General features: G+C 33.7%; 1 protein-coding gene across 1 annotated transcript in view; it reads left to right on the plus strand.

The window, feature by feature from the left end:
- TRDN (triadin) overlaps window positions 1-12,874 on the plus strand; it is a 155,223-nt gene that overhangs the window by 89,763 nt on the left and 52,586 nt on the right. Inside the window, exons 3-4 of the mRNA XM_020986972.2 lie at window positions 10,904-11,062; window positions 12,226-12,258. Coding sequence (XP_020842631.2) covers window positions 10,904-11,062; window positions 12,226-12,258 — 192 coding nt within the window. The remainder of the gene's footprint in view (window positions 1-10,903; window positions 11,063-12,225; window positions 12,259-12,874) is intronic.

The raw sequence follows: 12,874 nt of genomic DNA on the forward strand, positions 1-12,874 counted from the left end.
CTTGAAGCAGAGAAACACACACAGAATAAAGGTAAAGGGCTAGAGTAGAATCTTATGCTTCTGCTGAAGTAAAAAAAAAAAAGAGGGGTAGCAATCCTGATCTCAGACAAAGTAAAAGCAAAAATAGTTTGGAACTAATTAAAAGAGATAAGGAAGGAAACCACATGTTGCTAAAAAGGTATCATAGACAATGAAGCAATATCAATATTAAACATATATGCACAAAGTGGTATAGCATCCAGATTCTTAAAGAAGTTGAGAGAGTTACAGGAAGAAATAGATAGCCAAACTCTACTATTAGGGGACTTAACTGCCCCCTCTAAGAACTTGATAAATCCAACCACAAAATAAACAAGAAAGACACTAAGGAGGCAAATAGAATGTTAAAAAAGTTAGATATGGCAGACTTTTGGAGAAAATTGAATGTGAACAGAAAGGAATACACCTTTTTCTCAGCAGCATATGGCACCTACATAAAACTGACCATGCATTAGGACATGAAAACCTCAAAATCAAATGTAGAAAGGCAGAAATATCAAATGTATTCTTTTTGTATCATAATTCAATAAAATTATATTCAAAAAAGGGCAGTGGAAAAATAGATTAACAATTAATTGGAAACTAAATAATCTAATCCTAAAGAATAAGGGGGTCAAAACAAATCATAGAAAGAAACAATAATTTCTTTAAAGAGAATGGCAACAATGAGACAATATACCAAAATGTATGGGATACAGCTAAAGTAGTACCTAAGGGAAAATTTATTTCTCTAAATTCTTACATCAACAAAATAGTAAAAGAACAGATCAATGAATTAGGCATACAACTAAAAAAAAAGCTAGAAGAACAACAAATTAAAAATACTCAACCAAGCACAAAATTGGAAATCCTGAAAATCAAAGGTGAGATTAATAAGATTAAAAGTAATTTTTTTAAAGTCTATTGAGCTAATAAATAAATCCAGGACCTGGTTTTATAAGAAAAAAACCCAATAAGATAGATCGGTTAATTTGATTCAAAAAAAGAAAGAAAGAAAACCAAATATCTAGTATCAAAAATGAAAAGGGTGAAATCACCACCAAATGAAGAAGAAATTAAAGTAAACATTAGGAAATATTGTGCCCAATTATATGCCAATAAATCTGACAATCTGAGTGAAATCAATGAATATTTACAAAAATGGGAATTATTCAGATTAATAGATCAGGAAATGCCTAAATAACCCCATCTTAGAAAAAGAAATTGAATAAGCCATTAATGAACTCTCTAAGAAAAAATGCATATGGCTAGATGGGTTCACAAGTGAATTCTACCAAATAATTTAAAGTACAATTAATTCCAATACAATAAATAAACCTTTGGAAAAATAGGTGAAGGAGTCTTACTGACTCCTTTTATGATGCAAATATGGTGCTGATACTTAAACCAGGAAGAGCTAAAAGAGAGAAAAAATATAGACCAATTTCCCTAATGAATATCGATGCAAAAATTTTAAACAAAATACTAGCAAGGTAATTATAGCAATGTATCACAAGGATTATACACTACACCAGCTGGGATTTATACCAGGAATATAAGGTTGATTCAATATTAAGAAAACTATCAGCATAATTGACCATATCAACAACCAAACCAACAGAAATCATTTGATTTCTCAATAAATGCTGAAAAAGCTTTTGACAAAATACAGCACTATTCCTATTAAAAACAATAGAGAACGTAAGAATACAGGGAGTGTTCCTTAAAATGATAAGCAATTTCTATCTAAAAACATCAGCAAGCATTATCTATAATGCAGATAAGCTAGAAACTTTCTCAATAAGATTGGGGTGAAGCAAGGAGACCCATTATCATCACTATTATTCAATACTGTATTAGAAACTCCAGCTATAACAATAAGAGAAGAAAAAGAAATAGAAGGTATTTGTATAGACAATGAGGAAATGAAATGTCATTCTTTGCAGATGATATGATGCTGTGCTTTAGAGAACTCTAGAGAATCAACTAAAAACTACTTGAAATAATTAAGTTGACAGACATAAAATAAACCCACATAAATCATCAGCACTTCTTTATATGACCAACAAAGCCCAGCAGCAGAAGATAGAAAGAAAATTCCATTTAAAATACCTGCAGACATTATAAAATACTTGGGAGTCTACCTGCCAAGACAAACCCAGGAACTATATGAACACAATTACAAAGCACTTTTCATACAAATAAAGTTAGATCTAAACATTTGTGAAAATATCAATTGCTCATGGGTAGGTTGAGCCAATATAATAAAAATGACAATTCTGTCTAAGCTAATTCACTTATTTTGTGCCATACCAATCAAACCACCCAAAGTATTTGATAGAATTAGAAAAAATAACAACAAAATTCATATGAAAGAACAAAAAGTCAAGAATATCAAGGGAATTTGTGAAAACATATGAAGGAAAGTGGCCTAGCAATACCAGATCTTAAACTGCATTATAAGCAGAAATCATTAAAAAAAAAACTTATCTGGTATTGGCTAAGAAATAGAATGTTGGATCAATGGAATAAATTAAGTACAGAATACACAGTAGTCAATGCCTAGAAAGACCTAGTGTATGATAAACACAAAGACCCTAGATTTTAGGATAAGCGCTCACTATTTATAAACTGATGGGAAAACTGGAAAATGATAGGACACATCTCATACCATATACCAAGATAAAGTCATAAGACATAAAGGGTGCCATTATAAGCAAATTAGAAGAGCAAGGAATAGTCTGTCAGATCTATGGGGAGGGGAAGAATTCATGACAAAACAAGATATAGATAGAATTACTAATGTAAAATAGAAAATTTTGATTATATTTTTTTCAAAAATAAATTCAATGCAACCAAGATTAGAAGGAAAGCAAAAGGTTAGGGAACAGGCAGTTTTCAGATGAAGAAATCAAAGCTATCTATAGGCATATGAAGAAGTGCTCTGAATCATTTTTCTTGATTAGAAAATGCAAATTAAAACAACTCTGGGGTACTACTTCATACCTATCAGATTAGGTAATATGATAAAAAAGGAAAATAATCAATGGTGGAGAGGATGTGGGGAAATTGACACACTAATAGTGTCCCAATGCTTGGTGAGTTGTGATCCAACCATTCTGGAGAGCAATTTTTGGAACTATGCACAAAGGGCAACCAAACTGTGTGTACCCTTTGATCCAGCAATACCACTACTTTGTCTGTATCACAAAGAGATCATAAAAAAGAGAAAGGGACCTACACATGCAAAAATATTCATAGCAGCCCTTTTTGTGGTGGCAAAACATTAGAAACTAAGGGAATGCCTATCGATAGGGGAATAGCTGAGTAAGCTGTGGAATATGAATGTAATGGAATACTATTGTGCAATTAGAAATGGCACAGGTAGATTTCAGAAAAACCTGGAAAGACTTGTACAAAGTGATGCAAAGTGAAATGAGAAGAACCAGGAAGCATTGTAAACAGTATCAGCAACATTGTATGATGATCAACTATTAATAACTCAGCTCTTCTCAGCAACACAATGATTAAAGAAAAGTAAAGGACTCACAAAGGAAAATGCTGTTCACATCCAGACAAAGAATTGATGGACTCTGAATGAATGCAGATTGAAGCATATTTTTTTTCACTCACTTTATTATTTTTCAGTTTCTTTTCTTTTGATCTGTTTCTTCTTTCACAACTCTGACTAATATGAAAATATGTTTTCCATAATAGCACATTTATAACCTATATCAAATTTTCTACCATTTTAAGAAGTTTGGAGGGGAATGAGGGAACTCAAAATCTTGCAAAACTGAATGCTAAAAATTGTCTTGACATGTAATTAGAAAAAATAAAATACTATTAAAATAAATAAATAAATAAATGCTTGCTAGCTGTATTACCAGTGGCAAGGTAGTTAACGTCTCTCAGCCTCATTTTTTTCATCTGTAAACTGAAGCATTATCAGATTGTTCAACATTAGAAACCGATATGATTTTATCAGCAGAAATGTTATTGTGGCATCATCATTTGCTTTGCGCTGTACCCCAAGGGTTATGGGACTTTGACATCTGATTTACAACTGAAATCTTTTATTTGTATTGCCTTCTCCATTATAATATGAGCTCCATGAAAGCAAAGGCTGTCTTATTTTGCTATTTGTATCCCTAGCACTTAATAAATGCTTAATTTGTTTACCTATTCATTCTAACTGAGAATAGTAATAGCAACTACATCACAGGGTTGTAGTGTATATTAAACAAGATAATATATGTAAGTCATTTCAAAAATTTCAAAACCCTACATAACTTAGTTATTATTATTATCATCACTATCACCACCATCATTATCATGAGGGTGTACATTCTAGGCTTAAGTGATGGCTTCTTCAAAGGTACAGAATCAAGTGATGTATTAAGCTGAAAAACAGGTTGAAGCCAAATTGTCATTGCTCTTGAATTATTTTTTCAGCCGTGTCTAACTCTTTGTGACCCCATTTTGGGGGTTTTCTTGGCAAAGTTACTCAAGTAGTTTGACATTGCCTCCTCTAGCTCATTTTACAGATGAGGAATTGAAGCAAACAGGGTTAAGTTACATGCTGAAGGTCACATAGCTATAAAGTGTCTAAGGTCAGATTTGAACTCAAAAAGTTGAGTTTGCTTCACTCCAGGGCTGACACTCTATCCACTACATGACTTAGCTTCCCTTGGATGTCAAACAAATAAATCTAGAATTTATATGACTGGCAATGAGGAACTATAAAAGGTATTTTTTTAACTGGAAGGAGAAAGAATCAGAACTGTCTATAAAGAACAGTACTCCAGCAGCCATTTGTATGATAGATTAGAGTTTATCAAAGAGGTTGGGGTCTACAGTAGTAGTCTACGAAAGGAGTAATAAGAGCTTGAATGAGTTAGAAGCAAGGAGGGAAGGTAGAAAAATAGAAATATGTGTGGCATTGTAGCATTATCAATGGAATTGATGGAATATAATGAAGGAGAAACTTAAAGAGAAAAACTAAATGAAGGAGAAGCAAGAGTCAAAGATTTGAGCTTCGTTAAGGAATGTAGGGATGGAACTGACACAAGGAAGTAGCACAGCAATGCCAGTTAAACAAAGATGATACTTAGTTCAGTTTTCCTGCTACAGCTGAAGTATCTGCATGGACAGTTTTCAAAACATTAGACCAGTACAAATCCTATTTGGCTTGAAAATGTGCATCTGTCCCTCCTACTTATACTTCTGCCAGAGTCCCAATTCCCCACACTTACCTATTGTTTCCCATCTCACTAGACTAAGAGATGACACACATCTGCCAAAGGCAGATTAATTTAGAGTTCTTCTGCAAACAAATATTCCCATGAAATTCATAGTAAAAGGGATTAAAATAGAGGCAGGCATAAATCGAGCTTACTGCCTTTAAGTCTCCCTGATGTTTATAGTCCCTGGGACTGTGGGCCAGTATTTTCATTTTCATGAATAAGTGTGGATATTTTAAGGTAAGGAGTCATTCTTCTCATTTGTGCTATGGAAATATTTCATGTGACCACATTCATTCACTTAGCAAATATGTGTTTAATATATGCTTTGCATACAGCGATATGCTAGGTACTATCGTAGATAAAAAGAGGTATACCACTCATTTATTAATTTTTTTTATTCATTTGATAGGTATTTAATGAAAACTTATTCTGTACAAAGCATCATTCTGAACATAATTCGAATCGGTACAACAAGCACTAAATGAACATATACTACATTCAACGATACTGGGTTAGGGACTTAGGATATAAAGGTTGTGCTCCCCTCAGGATCTTAGAATCTATTATGGGTTATAAGACCCGGACAAAAATAGCAATAGGCATTGTACTTCTTATTTAGCAGTCCTTAAATGATGTAGGTCAGCATCTCCTCTGTAACTTATGGTCTTAAGGTTGTCTGAATTGTGGGTCATGACCACATATGTCATGACTCACAGTTTAAGAAGTGCTGAAGGGATCAGGAGTGGAAAAAGTTTAAGAAGACCTGGTCTTAGCTACCTTGTTACGTAGACAAAGTGCTCCAAGAAATTTGAATGTAGAGAAATTACTCTCAGATGAGAGAAATCAAATTTCAGGAAAGAGAAGTATTTGAGATGAGGCTTTGAAAGAGGGAAAGGGTTTCAATATACAGAGATGTGAAAGATGTTTTAGAGTGATTGTCAGATAAGTAGATATTGATGAGTACAGCAGCACAGAGATAGTTGGAGTCAGGTATTTGGAGGGGAGAAACAGTCTGAGTAAGGACAAATAAACAGAAATTCAAGTTGTGTTCTAGGAACAGTGAGTTGACTAGCTGGCTATAATGGAAGGAATGTATTGGAGAAGCTTAGACCTGAAGTTTGAAAGGTATAGTGAAACCAGATGATAGGTGAGCTTGAATGGTAGGACAAGATAAATTAGGGTAAGATGAGGGAAAAGCTTGAAAATTAGGCTAAATTTGAACTTTTTCTTGGGTAGAACCTCTTAATAATAATATCTAACATTTTGTAGTAATTTACACATTATTTTTTAAAACATTTTTCATTTAATTAAATATTTCCCAAATTACATGTAAATATTTTTTAATAATCATTAAAAAATTGTTTCAAATTCTCTCCTTCCCTCCTCCCTTCTTTGGGAAGGCAAGGAATTTGATATTTATTATGTATGTGAAATCATGGAAAACAGATTTCCATATTAGCAATATTATAAAAGAAAATACAGGCAAAAAATAAAACAAGAAAAAAAGTAAAGAAAAAGTTGCCTTCAATCTGCATTCAGAATTCATCAGTTTTCTCTCTGGAAGTGGAAAACATTTTTATCATGGGTCATTTGGGATTGTCTTGGATCATTATCTGAATTATTGTTAATGACCATTTTAAATAGCTGAGGTTGTCACAGTTGATCATCCTCACAATATTGTTGTTGCTGTGTACGATGTTATGTTCACTTCTCTTTGAGGTCATTTAAATCTTCCCAGGTTTTTTTTTTCTCTGAAACCATCCTGTTCATCATTTCTTATAGCACAATAGTATTCCATCACAATCACATAGCACAACTTATTTGGCCATTCCCTAATCAATGGGCAGCCCCTCATAGTATACAATATTGTGCACCTTTGGGCATAGTTCCAAATTGTTCTCCACAATAATTGGAGCAGTTCACAACTCTACTAATAGTGCATTAATGTCCTAATGTTTCCCCAAACACTCCAGCACTTGTCATTTTTCTTTGCTGTCATATTAGCCAATTTGAAAGATGTAGGGTGGTACTTCAGAGTTGTTTTATTGTGTATTTCTCTAATTAATAGTGATTTAGAACATTTTATATGACTATTTCCAGCTTTGATTTCTTTTTCTGAAAACTGCCTGTTCATATATTTAAATCCTTTATCGACTGAGGAATGGCTCTTATTTCTGCAAATTTGGATCAGTTCTCTACGTATTTGAGAAATGAGACCTTTATCAGAGAAATTTATTGAAATATTTTCCCCATTCCCTGTTTTCCTCCTACTTTTGGCTGCATTAGTTTTGTTTATATGTAATTAAAATTATCTATTTTACTTCCCATGGTCCTATCTCTTGTTTGATCCTAAATGCTGCCCTTATTCAGAAATACATTTTTCCAGATTTTCCTAGTTTACTTATGATATTACCCTTTATGTCTAAATTATTTATCCAATCTGGCCTTATCTTGGTATATTGTGTGAAATGTTGGCTTACATTTAGTTTCTGCCAAACTGCCTTCCAGTTTTCTCAGCAATTATTGTAAGATGTAGTAATCTTGTAAAATAAAAAATGAGAATGTGTAGATAAACTGATACTGTTCTTAGTGATCATTATTTCTTTTCCTAAAGGCTCCCAAGACACTTCTTTCTTTAGTCTGCTCTACTGACTATCTAAGAATTAAGAAAACAGTATCAATGAAGTCAAAAATACTTCCTTATCTTAAGGTTTCTAGTTCACCTTGTTTATTACCCAAACTCAGCTTGTTTGTATATGGGCAACTGAGGTCATGAATCTTATTGCTGCTCCTCTTCTTAGATACTGTCTCTTGATAATTATTCATCTTCTCTATCAATGCTTGTCTTCCTATGTCATACCATTCTCACAAGAATTTGTCTCAGTTGATGAATGTGGTAAGGTTTCTCTTCCTTTTATCTTCATTTTTAAGCTCTCTTTTAAGGAGATCCACTCATCTCCAAGTAAACATATTTTATCTACTCTTGTTAAGTATAATCCATTCCTGGCTAAGATCCCATCTTTCTCTCATTTTATTTCAGCCTATGTATTTATTTATTTATTTTTATTTTTCTGCTTATTTGTAAGTGGAAGTTGGCTTTCAAACTGGCACATAGATTATATGGGGGAACATGGTCTTATGAGTCTGTTTTTACTGCCTGGAAAGATTCACGCCTGCCAAGAATAAATACTGTAGCTAGAAATGTAGGTAATTAAACTGATTTCTATTTAATTGAATTTTACTGTTAAGCTCTTCAGTTAAAATTTAGGAATTGAGGGAATGGAAGAAAATTATTCTCAACATAAACATTCCATTTAGTGTGTCCTTGCAGTCTGAGTAAGAATATACTAGTCCTAAAGCATTTTTAGATATAACCCAAATCCAAATCATAATATGTTCTCAAACAATAATGTCCCTTTTGTCAGGCAAACCGTATAGGAAGTTCCTGTTATACCTCCCCTTTCTCTCTCACACACCCTTTCTCTTCTACATGCTCTTAAATTATTCTATTAACCTTGATTATAACTCACTTTTAATTTCATAACCAAGAAATTGGCTGACTAAAGTTGCCCTTCACAGGTTTTGACAAACTTCCTTCTATCCCTCAGTAGATATGGAAGTCTGATCTGAAGCAATAGTATCTCTTTTCTAGCCTTTTAGCTTGGTCATCATGGATCATTTCACCATCAACTTCCTAGTTAAAGTCTTGAAAACTCTACTTTTCCCAATTAATCCTTCATTGAGAAACAACTTTTCTCTCTCTTGTCCCTAAAACTATCCCATTTGATCCTTTCTTATTTCATATACTGGTACCTCTTTACTCAGTTTATTTTTGTTCCAGTAAAACTTACTTCCTTATTCTGAATCTGCCCTCCCAGGTGGGTCTATTCCAACTCCCCCTCCACTCCCATTTATCTCCTCTTGGTTAAGCTAACCTTATGCATTAGAGAATCAATAAAGGCTAAACAGTTTCCATTCATTCTCAGTTGGAGATTTTCAATCAATTTCACATATTACCATTTTGAGGCACAGGCCTGCCTTGACTCCTCTCTCTTCCTAATGGTGAATCCCTATTAGTCCCAAATTAATGTTGTAATTACAAATAACAATATATGGCAATATTGAAATATAAATATATTATTTGAGCTCTAGTATCCAGTTTTGGAGCTATTGTAGTAAATGCTTACTTACAGATAACTTACAGATAACTCAAGTGGATGTAGAAGAAAATGGGATAACATTAGGATGTCATTTACTGTGTGTGTGTGTGTGTGTGTGTGTGTATACACACACACACACACACACATACATATATTTATTACTGGATTCCTTCACCTCATAAATATCTCACCTTTTATTTGACAAGTAAGTTGATAATGAATTTCACAGGCTTCACTAATTCTATGAACAGAAAAGCAGATAGTTTATTTAGTGAGGACATGGCATAATATGATCCTAAACCCAAATATTGTTCCTAGTGAAGATGAAGCCCAGAAGAAGTTTCCAGCCTTCTCCTAAAAGAGTTGTAGAGGTATTAAATGCATGGACTTAAGGTCATCAATCATATTGGGAATGTTAGTTTGCAAAATAAATCTTACCTCTCTCATGATACCACCTTCTACAATTCTAAGCTAGAGTTGCTTTTGGTCTTTTTGATCTATAATACCACTTGCAGCTTATTCCACATTTTGGGGCATTTGATTGGTTTATTGTCTTCTAATTGTTTCACATATGAATGTTTCCTCACATAGACTGTAAGCTTCTTGAATATGTCAAACATTTTTGTATGGTGTCATATCCTCTTATGATAACAATTAGCATTTACATAACACTTTAAGATTTGCAAAGCAATTTACAAATATTGTCTCATTTCTCTCCACAACAAAGAAAGGATGTGGATGCTACTATTTATCTCCATTTTACAAATGAGGTAGCTGAAGGACAGAGAGATTAAGTGACTTGCTCAGGGTCATGAAACAAAACATGAGGTTGGGTGTTCTATTCACTGTGCAATGTAGTGGCAAGTACAATATTGGCCACATACTAAGCAGTCAATAAATACTTGCTGATTGAATACATATTCATATTAAACTGTAATCTAGTGGAAAGAATAGAGAAAAGATTGTTAAAATAGCAGCAGTCCAGTCTTTATTTTTCCACTAAATCAATATGACTTTGGGAAAATCCTTTGAACTCTCTGGACCTCAGTTGTCCCATCTATAAAATACGAGGGTTGGACTAAAATCATAAGAGCATGGACAACCAAAGTTAGAAAGGACCCTACAGATCATCCCTGTGATCAAACTGAGTCCTAGAGGGGTAGACTTGCCCAAATGGCAAAGTTGCATAGGGAATTAATTAACAAACTCAAAACTAGGACATGGGTTTCCTGATCTCGATTAAGTGCTCCTTACACTGTACCAACCTACACTTCAGAAAGTCTTCTATACCAAAAAAATATGATTTTCAGTTGCATTCATTTAGCAACACAAGTATAGGTAACAGATATTTTCAAGTTCATAAAACTTGTGTCAAAGGAACCAATCAGAAAGAATAATTTTTCTTAGCTTTCTTGGTAGAGAAAATATGTACAAAATAAATTATATAATTCTCCTTCTCTTGTCTTAAATTACTTTTAGCAAGTTCCATTTCCAAGATTGGCTCTGACCCTCTAAAAATTGTACATGATGCTGTGGAAGAAACTACAGATTGGATCTATGGATTTTTTTCATTGCTGTCTGATATCATATCTTCCGATGAAGATGATGATGATGACGAGGGAGTCGACACTGATGAAGGTACAGGGAATGTTTAACTATTAACTAATAACTCTTCATGTATTATCGTGACATATTTAGTTTTAACCACATGTGGCACTGAAGTCAAGCCAGAAAATAATGAAATGGATCTCCAGTACTAATAGCACATCAACTGGCTGCTCTGCTCAGTAAATGGGTCTCCATAAAGCTTTCATCTTGCATTTGATTTGCCATTACAGCTCCAATGTCAGAGAAGAGGGCTAGATCATTTGTTACTGTAAACTCATGATAGAAACACATTTCCAGCTGCTGCTTAGGATAAGACTTAGTTAGTCCACAGCTTTATCTTTAATTTTGAGGCCAGAAGGACTAAAAGGGCAGCAGTGAAATGAAAGTACACATAACATTTAGGGAACCTGGAGACAGCCTTTTTATTTCACTCAGAACAGTAGGAGGTAATACTACCAAAATCTCAACTAAGATAGCTGAACTGGATGGGTCCTGGGAAAGCAGAATGCAATTCTATTCAATGTGACATAATTATGTAACTAACCTAGCTTTTCTGTTATATCTATCAGGGTAACAGGAAACTATAAATATTGAAAAAAAAATCTATTCAGTATATTTTGAGAATAAAGGAAGAAAAACAAAAGAAATGTTTTTTACAACCCTCTTTTTAAAATGATAGCTCAGTAGCTATTTACATGTTAGCTTTCAGAAGTAAAGGTCATAGGCAGTGGCCTACTGTGATTTGATGGGTGTCACAGCCTTGTCCGGCTAACAGGTGTTTATTATAAAGCCCCTTCTTGAACTCATTTGATGGTTTTTGAATTTTTGTTTTTGATTCATTTGGCCCCCTGGAAAAGGTCAAAATGAAGATCAGAGACAAACTGAAGAAAGCATGATGTGAACCTATTGCTGTCTGAAATGATTTCCTGACATAATTTTGTTAAATGCACAAAAGTCAAACCACCTTAAATGAATATGTATAAACCAGGATTATCCAGTGTTGAAAAGCTTTGAATTTGGGAGACAAAGGTGAAGGAAGTTATATGCAAGAACAAATAGACTGCAGTTCATCTGGACTTGCCTGTCAAAATTAGCAATGGAATTTAATATGTACATGAAAGGAAAAGAGAAAATAGAGAGACAGTACTGTCATGCTGAATATTTTCTAAATTACTCTTTCTGTCTTGAATTAGGAGAAGAGGAAGAGCCTCCATTGAAAAAACATGGTGAGTTGTTCTCACTTTTATAGAAATTCCTTTCTTTTTTTCTTTCTTTTTTTTTGGTAGCGTTAATGTTTATTCTCAAGAGAAATTGAATATTTTTCTGTCACTTCTGACACTGTTTGCTTATGCTTAATGCTTATATTTGAATTTGTAGATGAGAAGGGAGAAAGAAATGATGTATCTCTTATACACAGAGGATCTAGAACAGTGCACAGAGAAAAAGGATTTGCTTGGGGTTCACTAGGCTGGGTTTTGAGTATCCAGGCTTCCAAATTTACTAGCAACGTGGCCTTGGGTTAACTTAAGCTTATGAGTCTCATTTGCTTCATTTACAAAGTTGGGGGAAAATACTTGTGCTATCTATGTTGCAGGGGCATTGTGAGGGAAAAAAAAATACAGCTTAAAGCATAACATAAATCGGAATCATTATTACTACTTGACTTGCTATAATTATGGGGGGTGCTTATTTTTCTCTCTTCCAGGGGTGATATATTTATTCAGGTTTTTTCCCTACTTATCTGTTTTCCCTCATGACTAATTGCCCTCATTTGTAAGATAGCTTCCTGGGTTTAATACTGTAGTCTCTTGCCTTGGAAAAGCCTAAAGTTATTCAGACCAC

Source organism: Phascolarctos cinereus, unplaced genomic scaffold (genome assembly GCF_003287225.1).
Source record: "Phascolarctos cinereus isolate Bilbo 61053 unplaced genomic scaffold, phaCin_HiC Scaffold_5;HRSCAF=322, whole genome shotgun sequence".
In the NCBI taxonomy this organism is placed as follows: Eukaryota; Metazoa; Chordata; class Mammalia; order Diprotodontia; family Phascolarctidae; genus Phascolarctos; species Phascolarctos cinereus.